Source organism: Chelonoidis abingdonii, chromosome 17, assembly GCF_003597395.2.
Source record: "Chelonoidis abingdonii isolate Lonesome George chromosome 17, CheloAbing_2.0, whole genome shotgun sequence".
Lineage (NCBI taxonomy): Eukaryota > Metazoa > Chordata > Testudines > Testudinidae > Chelonoidis > Chelonoidis abingdonii.
In genome coordinates, this window is record NC_133785.1 from 40007801 (window position 1) to 40025723 (window position 17923).

The window sequence follows — 17923 nt, forward strand, 5'->3', positions numbered from 1 at the left end:
GGGGGAGACAATCCTTTGATGGGAAAACAGCCTGTTCCCATGGAAATGTGGCTGTTTCAAGCCTTTGTTTTACTCTACTCCTCTCCGATAAAAACGTCAGTGTTCAAAGGAGGACTCTTACACCGGGCAAAGTCGGACCATTTCTGTTGCAGAGATTTTTTAAAATCCATCCCTTTTTGGTAATTGAGCTGGAAGCAAAGTTAATACACATTTCAAAAGTAGAGATGACCCAAATTCATCACTGTGTAATTCACTGACCTACCTGATTTGTCCTTATGCCAGCACAGATAACTGGACCTGAAATTAAGTTCATTAATAAAATGTATTGGAAAGTTATCCCCAGCATTAGAGTGTCACTAACTAATGTGCTCACTTATGATCGGCACAGTGTGGGAAAATACTATGACAAGATCCAGACTAACAGGGCTACCCCCTGATACTATGAAGAGTGATCCTTGAAATTCAGGGCAGAAGGAAGAACCAATGGTGATCCACAGCAACGGCTGAGGCAGGACGGTAAGCATTAAGGTTGAAGTGGTCAGAGTAGAACAACAGGGTTGGTGAAGTCATCCCAAATCCTTATTGCTTAACTTGTGATCAAATGAATTAGCCGTTAATATATGCCATGCCACAAAAAAGTCAAGAGCATCTGAGTAAGGAACAAGATTGCATGAGAGAGACAAAGCAGAGAAACTGATAGGAGAGGACAGAGAAAAGAATCAGAACGAAATAGACAACGAACAGAGAAGACAGACTTAAGAGGCTAGAAGGATGAATTGTCCAATACCAAATATGAACGATTATGAACAAAAAAGGACAGACTTTTGTAAGGGGACAATGATAATAGTAACACAGAAGGAAAAAAGGTGTAAACTTGATGAGAACAGTGGAAAAAAAAGTCGTCAAACATCTAATGATGGATCACTATTAATCAGTCAGTCCAGGGCACTATGTTATCTAGTTTCTAGACTGGTTACTGTTTTGGATGGGGGAGATCAGTTTACTTTTTGAGAAAGCCTTCAGAGCTACATACTATGTAACGACTGAGCTGGAAACAGAACTGCCAGCACCAATGTGCAGCAAGGGGAAACTCAGCTTTCCTCTATTGCAGAGGCACTTTGGTTGACCTGACCATTTAAATCTGAATTTAGCCATTACACAGCTGCAGCTATTGAAACTGTGTTTAAGTCAGGTGGGAGACCTACCTACAAACATCACATTTGTTCTATTGGGACCCATTCCGTCATACACTTACATAAGCGTCTTTACTGACAGGTGTCTACGGGTTTCGAGGACCTGGACTCTAGTTTATAAAATGTAACAGTTATTTCATTTCAATCAGCACTTCTTATAAGAAGTGTCAGGCAACAAGTCATCTGTCTGTCCTTCCTCCCTGCTACTGAGTCATTATGAGAAGGGAGACCCTGTGGTTATGTCTGCACTGCAGTGTAAGTCCAGGGTTTGAACTCCGGCTCAGGCCTAACCCCCTTCCATTGATATACAAATTGCACTGAACTTTGGTCCCACTGTCTCCTGGGGGCGGAGGGTCTCAGCTGTATTGCTTCGCAGTGCAGATGCAGCCCCACTGGACTCATGCTCTGGGAGTCCACAATCACTTTGCCAACTTTCTTTGTCCTCTGCACAGTCAAGTCTGATGAACAGTCAGTCAGTTTTCCCCTCACTGCACCACAAACAAGGGCAGGAGTGGCCACATTTTGGGGAGGATGCCAAGAATTCTGGGATATGGGTGGTTGGACTTGGGTCCACATAACGCAGCGTAGACGCTGGAGCCCCAGCTTGGGACCCAAGGTTCAACGATTCCTAACCTGTGGTTATAATCAAAGGTAGACACTCAAACCCTAGATTAACAAACCCAGGGCTGCTAACTCAAGTTCTACTAACGCTAGGCTTACACTGCAGTGTAAACTTACCCTTAGAGTACGTCTACACCGCAATTAAAGCACCTGTGTTGGTCACTCAGGCTTGCAGGGCTGTAAAATTGCTGTGCAGATGTTTGGGCTCAGGCTGGAGCCCGGGCTCTGGGACCCTCCCCGCATTGTGGGCAGGGGCGGCTCCAGGCCCCAGTACGCCAAGCGCGTGCTTGGGGCAGCAAGCTGCGGGGGGCGCTCTGCCGGCACCGCAAGGGCGGCAGGCAGGCTGCCCTCGGTGGCTTGCCTGCAGAGGGTCCATCGAAGCCACGGGACCAGCGGACCCTCCGCAGACAGGCCGCCGAGGGCAGCCTGTCTGCCATGCTTGGGGCGGCAAAATACCTAGAGCCACCCCTGATTGTGGGGTCCCACAGCCTGGGCTCCAGCCCAAGCCCAAACATCTACATGGCAAATTTTACAGCCCCACAAGTGAGAGTCAGCTGATATGGGCCAGCCATTGGTGTTTAACTGCAGTGTAGACAGACCCTCACTCACCTAAATATACTTTGGTGCAGATGCAGCTACTGTCCAGCAGGAAAATACTTTAGAATATTTACAGGGAGAAAGTGACTTGATGCAAGAGCTTGGTTAGCAGGAGGCCTTCCCTACAGATATGTTGGAGGAGGCTGCTCAGGGCCAATGAATCGTTTGTTTATCCCTAGGACTCCATGACTGAACAGCTATCAAGGGTTTTCAGAGTGCCATTTTTGGCAAGAGTTTGTTACAACGAACTGAGAGTTTATCAGATACTGGAAAGCTGAAGCCTGACTTGAAACAAAACTCAATAATGGATCTAAAGCGACAGCAATTGTGAAAATTACGTGTTTAACAGGTTGGTAAGAGAATGGGATGCAAACAAAATTATTTTAGTGATAGTTTTTAAAAAGGCTATATTTAATTACAATAATTAGTGAAGTAGCTTATGATCTACTACTTCTCTGTTCCTTTTTTATACCATGAGAAGTTCAAGGTCTGTGTTCAGCTTTCCCATACAGAAACAGAACATCTTTAAAGAGAGAGAAATCAGCATTAGCTTACGTTACCGATAAATTCATGTTCAAAATGATGTAAGCTCTATTGAAGACAACAGAGAGAGAGAGAGAGAGAGAGAGAGGGGACAAGTCATTATTCTGGTTCTAGTGTCAGTCATACTGTTAGCTGTACAGTTAGTTAGGTTACTCAATGCTTATACTCATACATTTTTCTATGAATTAGAATGTATTGGTTTTGAACTGTTTTAAAACTCCCATTATATAAAAATCAGCCAAATAATTGTGAACGTAATATCGACTAGTGAAACATGATGTTTGTAATTTCACAGACACACATCCATCCATCTAAAAATGCCAAATGTCAAGCTCTGGGGAGGGGGAGGGTCTTGAAAGCACTTTTAGTTACACTAAGGTACATCTTAGAGTGATTCAATAATAAACTGTATGAGAAGCAGCCATAAGAAATAAAATCCATTCATTTTGTATGAAACATTCCAATCATTTATTTTTACCCTGAAACATTCAGATTGTGAATCCGATCTGCACACTCAAAAAAGGAAGAACAATTAATGCAATTAAGTTGGCTCACAGTGATGTAAAAGGCAGAACACCAGCACACTATGACCGTCAGCAAGACATCTTTCTCCTTGAAGGATTTAAAGCTAAAGAAAAAAACACCCATAGTCAAGTCCAAATCCTGCTCCTGGGGTCAACTCTACTTAAAAGATTAAGGCCAAAAGGGAACATTATGATCAACTCTGACATCCTGCATAACACAGGCCAGAGAACTTCCCCAAAACAATCCCTAAAGCAGAGCTTTTGGCAAAACATCCAATCCTGATTTAAAAATGGTCAGTGATGGAGAATCCACCAGGACCCTTGGGAAATTGTTCCAATGGCTAATTACTCCCACTGTTAAAAGTTTATGCCCGATTTCCAGTCTGAATTTGTCTTATCTTCAACTTCCAGCCATTGGATTGTTAGACCTTCCTCTGCTAGACTGAAAAGCCCATTGTTAAATATTTGCTCCCCATGTAGGTATATAGACTGATCAAGTCACCCCTTAACCTTCTCATTGTTAAACTAAATAGACTCAAGGAGCTCAATCTATCACTATAAGGTAGGTTTTCTAATCTTTTAAATCATTCTCATGGCTCTTCTCTGAGCCTTTTCAGGAGCCATGCAATGAAGAGCAAGTTATACTTTCCCTTTTATAGCGTCCCATCCCATCGACTTTACATACAACTCCCAATCACAAAAAATGAATGGATTCTTAAGTGAGAGCAGAATTAATGCAGTCAGGGAAAAAAACTGAACATGCAAGAGGAGGTGACACTCACTCTAGCCAAAAGCTCAGAGCCATAGGAATCTGTGTTAGAATCAGCATTTGCCACCACCTAAATCAGGTATGTCAAAAAGATTTAGTAGTAAAGCTGAGAGAATAATTTATAAGAAGTTTAGCCTCCTCCTCTTAGCAGCATGTCTGTTCGACACCCATGTTTTCTGTACACATTATTCAAATTTAACTGATTAATCTTTTGGAACTTTTTGCTCTATGAACAGACATTTGAGTTATGTTGCTTCATTGTCATTCATTAAAGTCACACAGTATTGTTTCTGCTCTGAGTGGATACGCACACGAACACTACCAAAACACATTTATGGGTCCAAATTTCTCTGTGAATACTCATGTATGAGTCTTTGAAATTCACTTTCTGCACTAAAAGTGTTGGAAAGCAAACACAAAAGGGTCATGAATGTAGCCAAAGTGAAATCACTGAGAATTTCAGAAGAATATTCATGGATATTTGTTTGCATTGCTCATTATTGTTTGCTAGCAGTGGCAATATTAAAACTAGGAAACAGAGCCCAGCCTGACCTTCCATATTTGAGGATGGATTTGCCATAACCCTGAATGAAGAGAAGGGAGATGAAGGCATGTAAAAGTTACTGGTAGCCCCCCTTAATAGCTTACAAACAGCCAGTAGGGGAAAGCAGAAGCCTCACGTATACAGTAACCTGAAATTTTAAACTCTCTCTTTTCTTCTGCCTCAAAGCAGTAAGCAATTTCGGTAACAGGCACATGGCTCTTTGCAGGACCAGGCCCCCTCAGTAAGCAATACATTAAAAGTTATTCAAATCCTGCTAATTAAGAGGCTGCACATTAGGCACCACTGTAAGGGCCTTCACTCAGCAGCTAGTGGAATGGAAAACTAATGGCCTAATCTAAGTGAAGTGCTACATGTTCCAATTGCTAATGGAAGGCACCACAGAAGGCACTCTACCCTCACTTCCTTTAATTTAGAGCTGTGAGGTGGCTAATTCCCCAAGCACAGCGCTGAATGTCACTTACCAACTTCTACCCCCAAAGGGTTCAGTACAGCACTCCAGCTACAATATATGAAGATGTCTACATACAGTTCGCTATTTAGACTCTTAATCCTAGTGCTCAACCAGATCATTTTTCCCCCGGCCCCCAAAGTTAATCAATGAAGTGGCAAAGAAATTGGGCTTCGTGGCATTTCAAAGGTGTTGAAGGTCTCACAGCTCTTGAAGGCAACAATGTTAAATGGTAGGAATCTAAATTATGTACTGAGCAACCTAAGTTGAAAGCAACTAAGACCGGCACCCTTATACAACACTCATTCACCAGTAAGCTCTCTAAACGAGAAGTTTAATCTGCTGAAAATACTCTCAAGGACTGATCTCTGTATTTTGCCCAATGAGGGAGTCCAAGTCCAACTCCATGGCAAGGTGATGGGACCAACAGCTGCAGTGTGGGTTTGTTCTTATAACATTTTATGCAGCTTTTGCAAAGATGTGCAAGAGAACACTCCTTATTTACAATAAATGAATTGTATCTTCCATGTGTGGAACTGTACATTTGTTATACAAAATATAAAAAATAGATGCTAAAAATAAATAAATTGCGCACATAGCACAGCTCTTAATTCACTAGACCTTGCATAACAAGAAGTGGTCTAATAAACGCCTTACTTAAGGATCCCTTAAAGAACTCCTGGAGTCTTAGGAAAGATTTGAAAGAAGGGCAGTATTCTGAAAGGTTTTGGGGAGTGTTGGTTTCCTGTACTCCTCCTCTCATTCCCTCTCAAGGCCTGATCCAAAACGCACTGAAGTCAGCAGAAAGGCTCCCACTGATTTCAACGGGCTTTGGATCAGGCCCTCACCCAGGTCATACACCTAGGGATCCATGTCCCTCTGCTCTCCCTTCCCAGGTCCACATATTCACATACAGTACTTTTGCTTGGCTGGCAAGGGGCCTGTTGGGGATAGGAGTTCATGTTCAGACACATTTCCCATCTCATTCCCATTCACTTCCTGATGGGATATGCCATCATCATGACACGCCACGTTATCACACAACTGCACTGACATGAACAGGATACAGACCAGAAATCTAGAGGAGAAAAACTTGACACCTCTGCCAGTCACCTCACCAATTACTGCCCCCATGAAACTTTTGTCCTTAGTCAAAATCAGGGAACAGGGAATACAGAATGCTGCTTTGGTAGCCTGTATCTTCTTTCTAAACAATGTTCTTCAGTTGTGTCAGGATTCCCCTCCTCCCCAATAGGTCATTTAATGGTTTGATTGCACACAGAAGTGGAAAAGGCATTTCCTGTAGAAAATCAGAGACCCAATCCCCCTAACTTTATTTTACAGCTAATATCTGAAGTGCTAAAATTATCTTTAACCACTCCAATTAATGCAAAACAAGATCGTCTTTTTATACCATCCTGTATGTATTCAGTTTGTAAAAAAATACATTCTTAAATGGTGGCAGTACTAAGAATGCCTGAAACAAAATCAGAAGCATCATCACAGTTTGCATGCCACAGCACTTTTTGATTAGCACACATGCAGGGACAATTTGCATAGAATCAAATATGTTATGGACTAGATCAAGCAGTCAAGAGCACAATGTCAGAAGGATGACATATGATAGGATGTTCATAATGGAGATGACACAGAAGCCTAACTCATGCTGAAACTGACAGAGCACATTTCAGTTAAATCCACATCAATGTCAAGACATGAATCTAAGTAAAAAAAAAAACCTAACTTCATTTCACAAAACAAAGAACTATTTTCTAAGCATCTATCCATTTGGGAAAGGTAGAACTGTTTCTTGCATTTCCATCTAACTCCTCTTTTTAAAAACACATTCAAATCTTGGGGGGAACCCCCCCAATCAAAATGTAAAATAAAAGTTGGCACACCTAGAGGATAACACTTGAATACAGAGCATGTAGTGGCATCCTAGTATCCTAAATCCAATGGAACTGGAAAACTGAATCCTTCTTAGCGAGGACATAGTTCATAATTCTCAACATATTCTAAATTCGACACAGAAAAAACTCTTTGCTGAAGTCTGTGGATTACGGTGTCTTTTAGAAGGTCAGTTAGAACAACCAACCACCCCAACACACACACTGACATTTCCCTAACCAACTAATGTAACCTAGATGGAGGAGCTGATGCCATTCAGTGCAGCAGGTTCCTTGGACCAGAAATCCAGTGAGCTAGTCACTACTGCATAGGTAGTTGGTATCAATGTTTCTTTCTGATAATGGATAGTATTAGCACCCTCTAATAATGCTGCTCCTCAGTGATCCTTCACTGACATTTGAAATGTAAGTGATGTATTGTGGGTTAATACTCAGGTCTGCAACACTCAGGAGTACAACGATGATACAAAATTGCTAAATCACAAAACAGCATTCTGGAGCCAGCAGTCTATCACCAAAAAGCAAAGCATGTTTACAAAATAATGCAAGGTCCAGAGGATGTCTGGAAAGTACCAAATGACGGCAGGATTAGGGTAGTGCAGATTTAGACAAGCATTTGTATTGTGTGGACAGATTATCTACAGGAGTATTACATGGAAATTTGTTAAACAAGGCGGCTTTGTATGTTACAAGGCTATCTAGGATGCTCAGAAGAATGCAACTGTCCGAACTTTTGTCACTAGAAGGTAAATAAATGTCATCTGTATATTTTTATGGCCAGTCCTTGTCCCCTAAAACTCTATCACCCTTAAGGATATGATAGATCATCTCCCGCCCTAGAAAAACTCAGCGGAAGACAGATCAACATTGCAGCCTCTCTTTCACTTACCTGCCGTAGAGGGTGGAGTGGGGGACGATGGAGAGGTCATAGGGGAACTCGCCCCAGAGCCTGCTAAACAAAATAAAAAAGCCACAGTAACTACAGCTGTAATTTCAGGATTCGACACAGTAACATGGGCCTTCGGAAACAGTCTGATTTTACTGACTGCTTCCACTGAAGTCAATGGCATAAATTTCTACGGACTGGAATGGGTACAGAATCAGAACTGGTCTGAACTGACAAGCTGCACAGTGTGGGTGAACAGATCAGGCTTGACAAACATCTCAGCACTCTCAGAATTCTCCAATTGGGAACGCTTCTTTTCAAAACCAGGCAGGCTGCTTTGAAATCCAACAGCATTTAGTCTGAGACTAAATTTTGCCCTCTTTTAGGTGCATGCCACCCACTACCTGCAGATTGACCTCATCTCTCTTTCTAGGAGAGAATTTTCTAGTCAGTTGCTATAGCTTCACCAGTTACTTTGATAGACTATTTCACAATGAATCTCTTTCTGAATAGTTACACTCTTCAAGATGGGCACTTCTTCCCCTTGCAAGTCATTTTAGTTAACAGAAACTGGCTGCACTACTAGACAATTGAGCAAGGTGATGGCTTACCACACAGAGCCATCTTCCGGACTGGACACAGATGCAGTAACCCCCCCCCATAGCTCATTGATTCATTTTAATAACTTCTTATCAAGAAATACAAATTGCAACAGTGTTTCCATGTGAAGGATGAAGTATTCAATGGATTGACTGACCAATGCTACTGTAAGCAACACCCAAACCTTCTGTCCAACACTCAGAGCGCTAAGTTAACAGGTTTTCACCATTAATGAAACTATAACTACCAGTGACAATGTTTTTAAACCCACATTTGACCATGATGAAATAACCAAATACTAGGATCAGCTTGTAATAGTCTGTCAGTATACCATAGAAAACTCAAAGTGATTTTAGGTTTTCTAACTAGCATGTAATTTGATTTTTTTTTTTAAATCCAAAAGAGACAGAGCTGTAAACCTGTTGAAAGGGCTCTGTTAGTTACCTGAATTGTTTGAGTTGCTGTATTTTGCCAAGTGTTCTTCCCCACTTTCAAAGGCAGTGAGCTTTGACTTCTTTAAGAATTAAAGGAGAGAGAGGGGGAAAAAAAAGACAGGAATAAACAGCATTTCCCATTATTTCACTGCGGGACCTTACCAATATGCCTTTGACACATGAGGATTTGCATCAGCCCCCAAGGGGTCATTATAGCATGTGGGGATCACCAGTGCTCCAACCACACTCTTCCCTTGAACATACTCCTGCTGTCACAGCCCTATGGGCCAACTCTGCACCAGTTAGGGAATCGTCCATTGCTGGGGAATATCCCCAGCTGCCCACTTTGGGCAGCGATATGGCCCTACTGCCAACCACAACAAGGGTCAGGAACTGGTCCTCATAAGAGAACCAGAGATGCAGGAAATGTGCTGCAGATGCAGGAGACTGCACATTCTGCTGGGGAGGATGGGAAGCTAAAGGACAGGCTGTTCTAAGTACTTTAGGCATTCATATAGCCACTCAGTTTTTCTTTTTTAGCTCATTTAAAGTTACTGCAAATCAACTGCTGTCAGCATTTAAACATTGCTGCACAGCGCATTACCTGTCCGCATACATGAAAACAATCAGAACAGCTGTTCTTTCTCTCTCCGAAGAGTTCCTGTAGGTCATAGGGGTGGGAGCATATCCACATTATTCTCTCATTTCTTCAGCACATACCACACTTGGAATGTAGATACTTCTCTGCATGCCAGAAACTCATGTTAAACGATGCTATTTACCTTCCGTGCCAAGATTTTTCTTTTCTTTTTCTCTTCCTCAGAACCATGGTGAGACTGAGCTCTTGTCAGTCTTCTATGCTGGTGAATCTTTAGAATATGAGAGAGACAGACACCAAAACAGCCCACATGAAATGTACAAAGCTTTCACCTGGCAACCTCAGAGAAGGGGAAACACTTGGAGAATACTCAAGTGGCTTTGAATTTTTAAAAAAATATTTAGATCTTTGCTACTGGTTTGGTGCCCCAAAGACTAGAGTTAAAATAAAGTTAAAGTTAGATTTATAAGTTTTTAGGAAACGTTTTGGGAGCCACTCGTGGAAATTCAGCTAAAGATAATGGCAGAGCCATGCATATAACAGCTGCACAATGAGGCCATGGCTCCTTTACTAGGGGTGTCAAATGTGCTGCAAACACAAATGTGTTCCAACAATGACACTGTCCACCGCATGGACTGGATAGTCTTCCTCTAAAAAGCATTCTGAGATCATACATCTCATACTGATCTCTTCCTCAGCTAGAGGTGGGCCTGTAACAAAACTTAAGAGAAAAACACTCTCAAAATTTGGGAAAGCTTGGATCTGATCCTCAGCTTTAAATCTGGTTTCCTTTCCTATAAAAGGGCTGAGGAAAAACTCTGATTCAGACACCCCAAACTTCAGGAAACTTTAGATCTGGACTTTCTAACTCACACTTATCTATAAATTTCAACAGCCCTTTGAAGACTACTAAATTAATATTCAAGTATCCAACATAATATAGTCCATTAAGGGCACCAATTGCACTTTTTTTTTTAAATGTAAGCTAATAAGAAAACAATATACGGCCAGATTTCCAAACTGTCCTCCAGTTTGTCCATGTATTTATCTGCATGTGCAAAAGCCAATACTGTGCACAAAAATCTCTCATTTGTGTCTCTATCATGCAAAAGAGTTAGAAGCCAGGAAGTTTGGCTTCATGATGTCAATTGGCCATTTTAGCTCATGTAGTTTTTAAATATGATAAAGTTAACTAGAAAACAAACAAGTTTGTATTTTCTATTTTAATACTCATGTTCTTACATTGAGCAGCATACCTTTAAGACACCCAAATATAATTCAATTGAAAAAAATCTGTTCTAAAATGTTTCTTACATCTACTGCAATAGTCTCGCAGGCATACTTCACCTCAGTAAGATCTATTAAACCTACTGATGAAAATTTAACATTTCACCATTTGTAATAAAATCTTTGGTTTAAAAGATCAGGGGGAAAGAATGTCTGTGGGAAAATCATAAAGAAATGCAGAAATTACCAGTTTCTGTTCTTCAGTGAGTCTCTTTTCTATGCATTCCTTGGCTGCTTTCAATGCCTCTTTTAACTTTGTGGGAATCTGGTAAAGAAAAGAAAATAATCATGGCATGGGAAGTGCCATGCAGAATTAACACAGCTTCACTGCCAAACATCCACTTTCAATCTGATGTATTTCTGGATCTATGACAAGGCCCCAGGTTCTAACACTGATTGTTTAATGAAGATAACTGTATCCATCTAGACCACATGAGATTTCTGCAAGCACTGCTCCCTCCAAACCTGGCTGCAAGTCTCAACAGGAAAAGAACATGGTGTATGATGGAGGAGTTAAAGCCAATGTTCATCAAACAGCTGTTCAGATATAAGGTGCTTCAGATCGGACTGAGGACTAACTGATGGTTTAGAGTGGTTCTGTTGATTTCTTATGGGAAGGTTCTGATCAGTGGCAAGGAGATCACTCTCCCATGCAATCCTGCAGGAGTCTGTTCTCACCACTGCTGTTGGAACACACATGGCAAGTAGTTGGTAAACAGACATGGTGCTGGATCTATATTAGGTTACTCGTGCTTTGAAGAGATTTCTGTAGGAGATTCAGGACAAACACTTTATGAAGTTCACATTTGTTCGTCTTATAACAAAGAACCACCAAAGAAAATCTTGCTATTTACTTCTCTTGTCCACTATGTACAAGTAACTTCTTTTCTGAGGGACAGTTTGAAGCATCTGCAGAATTTGGTGCTGAGTAGCCTCCCTCACTATCCCTAAACCCTTAGTTTGCTTTACGTTTGTGTCAGTGTTCACAGTAAGGAACAGCAACTGCCATCATCCTTAAGAAAATCTAATGAGTAAAAAATACAAGTGCTCCCAGGGACATTTCAATGAAGGAATCCAATGAACAAGCTCCCCTGCTAAGTGCTGCTGAAAGAAACAGCAGCACTGGTGCCTTGGCAGCCCTGAACGTAGCCAAGTGTCCATCTCATTCACCCAACCCCCCATTTTGGATGGATAGCACCAAGGCCCAAAGCCAGCCACATAACTACACAGTCAGCAGCAATTCATGATATGCCAGTGTCATTCACTTTTACCTTAAACTGCGGTTTCTCGGAATTCGTTAGTAGAATATCACTGAATAATCTGAAAGAAAAGTTCAAGTTGGTGTGTTATTTCCAAGAGACAGATAGGATCAAGAAGAGAATGCAGCATTACCACCATCCCCTCCACTGGCGCTTATTCTTTGCGCTAAGACAAAGTGGATTGGACCAACTTCTGCTGGTGAGAGACACAAGCTTTCGTGCTCACACAGAGCTCTTCTTCAGTCTCTGCACTAGAATTTATATGGTGCTTTTCATCCAGAGGGTCATAATGTACAAATAGCAATCCTCCCTGACACGTAGCCATCTCTGATGTGGAACATAGCAAGACTAGCTAACAACGTTAGGTGACCAAGAGAAACACTGGCAGCTGAAACAAGGTAATTTTAGTTAGGCAGACTAGAATCTCCCAAAAATCAACTCTCCCTTTGCTTGAAATGCCGTACCGACTACAGGGATCAGGTGGTTTGGGGGGGAGGGGGGTTGGTACATTGCATCTAAAAGATCACTCCTCTTTCTGAGGAGAAGCTCTCTTTGCACAGACATATATTATTATTCAAAGTAATAAAGAGCATGGAAGACATCTGAGTAAAGCTTCACATTTCCATTTAACTGGATTTTAACACTCTGGTTAAAGTAACTGAACAAGGAAAACATGTTTCATTCAATCCCATTAGACAGCAGCAACAATACAAATGATTAATCCTCTCTTCAGAGCACAGGAGTAGTACACTAGAGGGCAATGTTGTTATAGTATTTCTATTTTCAGACTTTTTGAAAAACACAGTAGAAGGTTGTCCAATGAAATGTCAGAGTTAAATCCCCCATGACCAATAGTTTAGAATTTTGATATTATTGCGGATCACCACATGTTTACACAAGTGATGAACTTATCCAACATCCCAGATCCAGACACTCAGGAACAATAGTAGGTAGAAAATTAAGAGAAAGATGTGATAAAGTTGTCAGAGTCCCTTTAAAACCTACTTGTGGATTTCTTCCGCCCCCTGGCCCCCGCTTTTTAATTATGTGCCCTTGCCAAAACTAAATAGACTTTCTACAGAAGAGTATTTTATTCAAGGAGAGAAAGATTTATTTTTAATGTATTGGCACGTACATGAACCCAGAACCTACACATTCCAAATCATGCTGCATGTACACATCAGGTCAGACTGGACATGGATTATCTTCTCTAACTCAAGTATCAGAGGGGTAGCCGTGTTAGTCTGGATCTGTAAAAGCAGCAGAGAATCCTGTGGCACCTTATAGACTAACAGACGTTTTGGAGCGTGAGCTTTCGTGGGTGAATACTCACTTCGTCAGAAGTCAGAATACCCACCTGCGTCTGACGAAGTGGGTATTCACCCACGAAAGCTCACGCTCCAAAACGTCTGTTAGTCTATAAGATGCCACAGGATTCTCTGCTGCTTCTCTAACTCATGACCTTTATAAATTCTTATACCAATACCATTTCCCTGTTGTCAGATTTCTGTTTATTTCCTCTCCCTCTCAAATAAAAAAGAAGATAGACGACAAAAAAGACAAGACTGCACTGACTCTTTCCCACCAGAGAATACGGAACTCTGCAACACGCCCCAAAATGTGTGGCAAGCTACACACCGTGGGACTAGGCCACAATTCTAAAGGACACACTATTACACTTCTGCCCACTCCCTATTTTGAGCACAAACATTGAACAAAGTAATAAAATCTACTTTGTTAATCACATTGCAGGCTCACTGCCAATCAAATCTATTAAGAATCACTTCTGCATCTTCGACGTTTTCTTATCATCCTTCCATATACTTCTGCAAGTGTTCATAACTGATGGCAGGCCCATTTAAATAATCACAGCAACATGCTCTATAAATCGGGCTTACATTTTTCAGGGTTAATTACTTCCCTTTTTGGGATTTATTTTTAGCAATTTGAATTTTATGTAGAGGTCCAAAATCAGAGGTTTTCAGGGCTCTCTTTGTATATTCTATAATAAGTATGTATATAATGTAATATATATTTACTCAATACAGGAATATACTCTGCAATGAATAATCTCTTATAATGTTCCCTGGCATACTTTAATGTAGAACCATTTTAAACACCACTATGCTAAAGTGCACTAGGGAACATTTAGTGTACATCAGTAGGATCTAAATGGACCAATTAACATGCAGCACATTAGTGTACTTTAGAAATCTCAATGCACACTCCACTACACTGCTCTATATAGACAAACCCTTAGATACAAGAAACCATTTCCAGTGGGTTTTTTGGATAAAGGCGAAATTTTTTTTAATAAAATAAGGATTGTTTTCTGAATGTTTATTAATTAACGTTGAAAAATCAGAAGTCCTTCATTAAAATGCAACCAAACCACCACCTGTGTGGGTGAATGTATCATATGTTACAATGTAAGAAGGGTCAGAATAGTTTAAGGAACATCATTCATATTTCACAAGTGACCTACATCAAATAAAGTTAGACCATTAATGCTCTCATTTAGGAGAGCTTATTCCTTGCCCCCCAAAAACCTCTTTATTATGAATTATGAGAGCACAGAGAAAGCTTTGCTCATATTAATATATACAACACCACCACCACCACCACCACTACAAAGTCTACAAAAAACAAGGCAACGAGAACTTACGACATCTGTAAGATCTTGGAGACAGCTGGCATACCATTCTTTAGGGCTTCACAGGAGAGTAAGGATTCCAAAACAGACACTTTAAAAAGGAAGGAAGAGAAAAAATGGGCAGATTTTTACACTGCAGGAACACATTTGCTAACATTGCTTTCCTTATTTTGGGATAAAAGATTAGGCACTTTTGTGTAACACTCCCTAACTAACCTTCCAATTAAGACAGTTCAGGAGCAGTAGACATTACTTTTACCAGATGATCAGAAATGGTGTAGTAAAGAAAGAATGATAAAGCAACCCAGTATCTATGTGTCGTATATAATTTTTCAGGGAAAAGGCATATCACAATATAGAAAAGTACACGTATGGTACATTTTCTATTGTAATTTAGTAAATAAATTATCCAGCCTCAGAACTCTCCTTCTAAAGCCACAAGACATATTTAGTAGGTTTCTAGTGTAGTCAAAAGGCAGACAATTGAAGTTACTTTAAACAGAAACTAATACCTCCCCAATAGTATACTGACCGACTGACGCTGATGGAGCAGGAGGGAAGCCATCCACTGGGATTGAATCTGGAGGTCTCCCATACGTCATTTCATACAGTAAGTGACCAAAGCAATGTACATCAACACCTTCTAAAGTCTAGGAAGACAAAAGCCCAGCTTGCTAGAATCAAGCAATTTTGCACAATTCAGTTTCAAGATTTACAGTGCTCCATTAAAGAAGGATGGGCTTGTGGTTAGGGCACAAGACTGGGGCTCAGGAGATATGGGTTCAATTCCTAGTTTTGCCACCAAACTGTGTGACCTGGGGCAAGTCCCTTAATCTCGCTGTGCCTCAATTCCCCACTGATAAACATAATCCCAGTCCTCTCATGCTTTGCCCATCTTTTCTATTTAGATGCTAAATTTGGAGGGGAAGAACAGTCTTACCATGTATACAAACTGCACCTAGCCCAAATGGCTCCTCTAATAAAATAGCCCCTTCACAAGTGATCAATTTGGCATTTTCAGTTGTAGGTGACAATTCAGCTAATTAACCTAATAACTGACCCAATTATTTTCTGTTCACACAAACATTATTCCTACAAAATATAGATTTTTTGAAAACCATAATACTGAAAGGAAATCTTGAGCTAGCGCATTTTTCTATTATTCAAACAGCAAACACCAAGATTTAATATACTATATATAAATGTGTTACTGTACACACACCCACACCACCACACCACACCCCCTGCCGCTGATTTCCAACTAGCCAATAAGTAGATAAAAAAGGGAAGTATCCAGAGAAAGAACTACAGTATTTGTACAAAATACCAGAGAGTTTAGTGCATTTGCTTAATTTAGCATAGTGAACTAAGTGTTAATAAAGGATGCTCACTGGCTTTTAGATTTATGTTTAGTAGCAGATATATGTGGCAGCACTTATTGACTAAGACTTTAGTAAGTTTTGATGGCACTGAGTTAATATAACCATAAGCATTTGAAAGTTTCCTTGGCAACTCAGCACAACTGTTGAACAAGGTCAGCAGCTGTCCCATGTGATACCTTATGTAATTTATTACAATGAGTACTTGAGAGCAAGGCAACATACCAGTTAAAAGTTTGCAAGTTCTACAACAGGGCAGATTTCCCAACAGAGGGGGAAGTTAGGTTTAGCTTCTCTGTAGACACAAAGTCAACTGTTGATGTGCAAATCTGCAGCTAAGAAATAACCTGCACCAACCCGCCCCCACCCAACTTATGAGTTTTGAAGAGTCAGACATTTACATAATGCCTCTAGCCCATTCATCTTAGAGAAAACATTCTCTATTTCATTCCAGAGATATATTCTAACTTGAGCAGATGCCTATAGAAAGTACAACTTCTGTAACAGCATTAAGGTCACTTTTCAGGGTTGATAAACTATTGTAATATTTTATTGTCAAGCACAAATTGTTTTACTATCACATCTACGACAAATTTTCATGCAGGAAATATCTATTTATCATTTTATATATTTTAAGTGACTTACATTAATTTTCCGAAATTGTGAAAAATACGATCGATAAAAGGATGGGAGTCCCAGCAAGGAATTCTCTAGATCCAGCAACCTGCATGTATCACCATCCAACACCACATTGGAGGAATGGAGATGCCCATAAGGAAATCCTTTTTCATGCAAGAATTTTAATACCTGAAAGATCAGAGAAAAGTGTCACTGCGAGGACATCTGTTAGGATGATTGTCAGACAATGTTTGAAGTGTACTTAAAAGAATGCACAATGGATGGATCAGCTCCCCAGACTCTGGATCTTTCATTTTTCCCCCATTCAGCTCCCACCTTCTAGCCACACTGTCACAGAGTCAAGCCATCTTCTACAGCTCTTCATTCACAGATTGGGACTGGCACCACCTGTATGATCACACTCCTCCCTATACCTCACCTGGTGGTTTCTCCCACCCATCAGGCTCTAAAGGTTCATGTTCTCACATTCCTCTCAACAACTGTTTCCTCTAGCCACTTCAATCAGAATCTGCTGCATTTGGTTTCTTTTCAGTAGCTGGAATCGGAACTATCCAGTCTTCCCCATATAGGAACTATCCTGTGAGATGCACACCTTTATTGTTGTTCTCCCATGGACTTATGGGAGTTTTCCAGCAGACTGTGGGAGTTTGACCTCTTCTCCCACAATTCTATAGAGCTCCCAAAATGGCTTCTGAAAACTCCCAGAAGCCTCTGTTTCACAGCATCATGTCAGAAACAGTGGGGTACATGGGGCAGGGCAGCAAGGATCAAGAATGGAGTATTTTTGGATAGAAGGATCTCTGGCTCAGGGCAAGGACTAGTCACAAGTGAAGTGAAAGGTCTTTATCTATTCTCTCTAAAATCTCATCCCTGCAAATACACATCTGATGAACGGTAATGGTCACGTTTTTCCTTCCATGGCCAACTCCCGTCTGCAGTACCCTGTATAACCACACAGATACTTATGTGGTGGAAGTTTGCCTGAGTCTCACGTGTGTAAGGGAGTGTATCTAGTCGA

General features: G+C 40.8%; 1 protein-coding gene across 11 annotated transcripts in view; it reads right to left on the minus strand.

Annotated features, from left to right (window-relative positions):
* The window catches only part of PXK (PX domain containing serine/threonine kinase like), a 48437-nt gene that overhangs the window by 5745 nt on the left and 24769 nt on the right, over positions 1–17923 (minus strand). For 2 of the 11 annotated variants that reach the window (XM_032781800.2, XM_032781804.2), the window contains 8 exons: positions 16912–17073; positions 15420–15537; positions 14900–14978; positions 12247–12295; positions 11163–11240; positions 9873–9959; positions 9101–9170; positions 8060–8122 (listed from right to left, as the gene is read on the minus strand). In XM_032781800.2, coding sequence (XP_032637691.1) covers positions 8060–8122; positions 9101–9170; positions 9873–9959; positions 11163–11240; positions 12247–12295; positions 14900–14978; positions 15420–15537; positions 16912–17073 — 706 coding nt within the window. Of the gene's footprint in view, positions 1–2971; positions 3003–3027; positions 3583–6665; positions 6933–6958; positions 7733–8059; positions 8123–9100; positions 9171–9872; positions 9960–11162; positions 11241–12246; positions 12296–14899; positions 14979–15419; positions 15538–16911; positions 17074–17923 lie in introns of those variants that run through there. The other 9 variants (XM_075073403.1, XM_075073402.1, XM_075073400.1 and 6 more) reach the window with 9 other exon arrangements.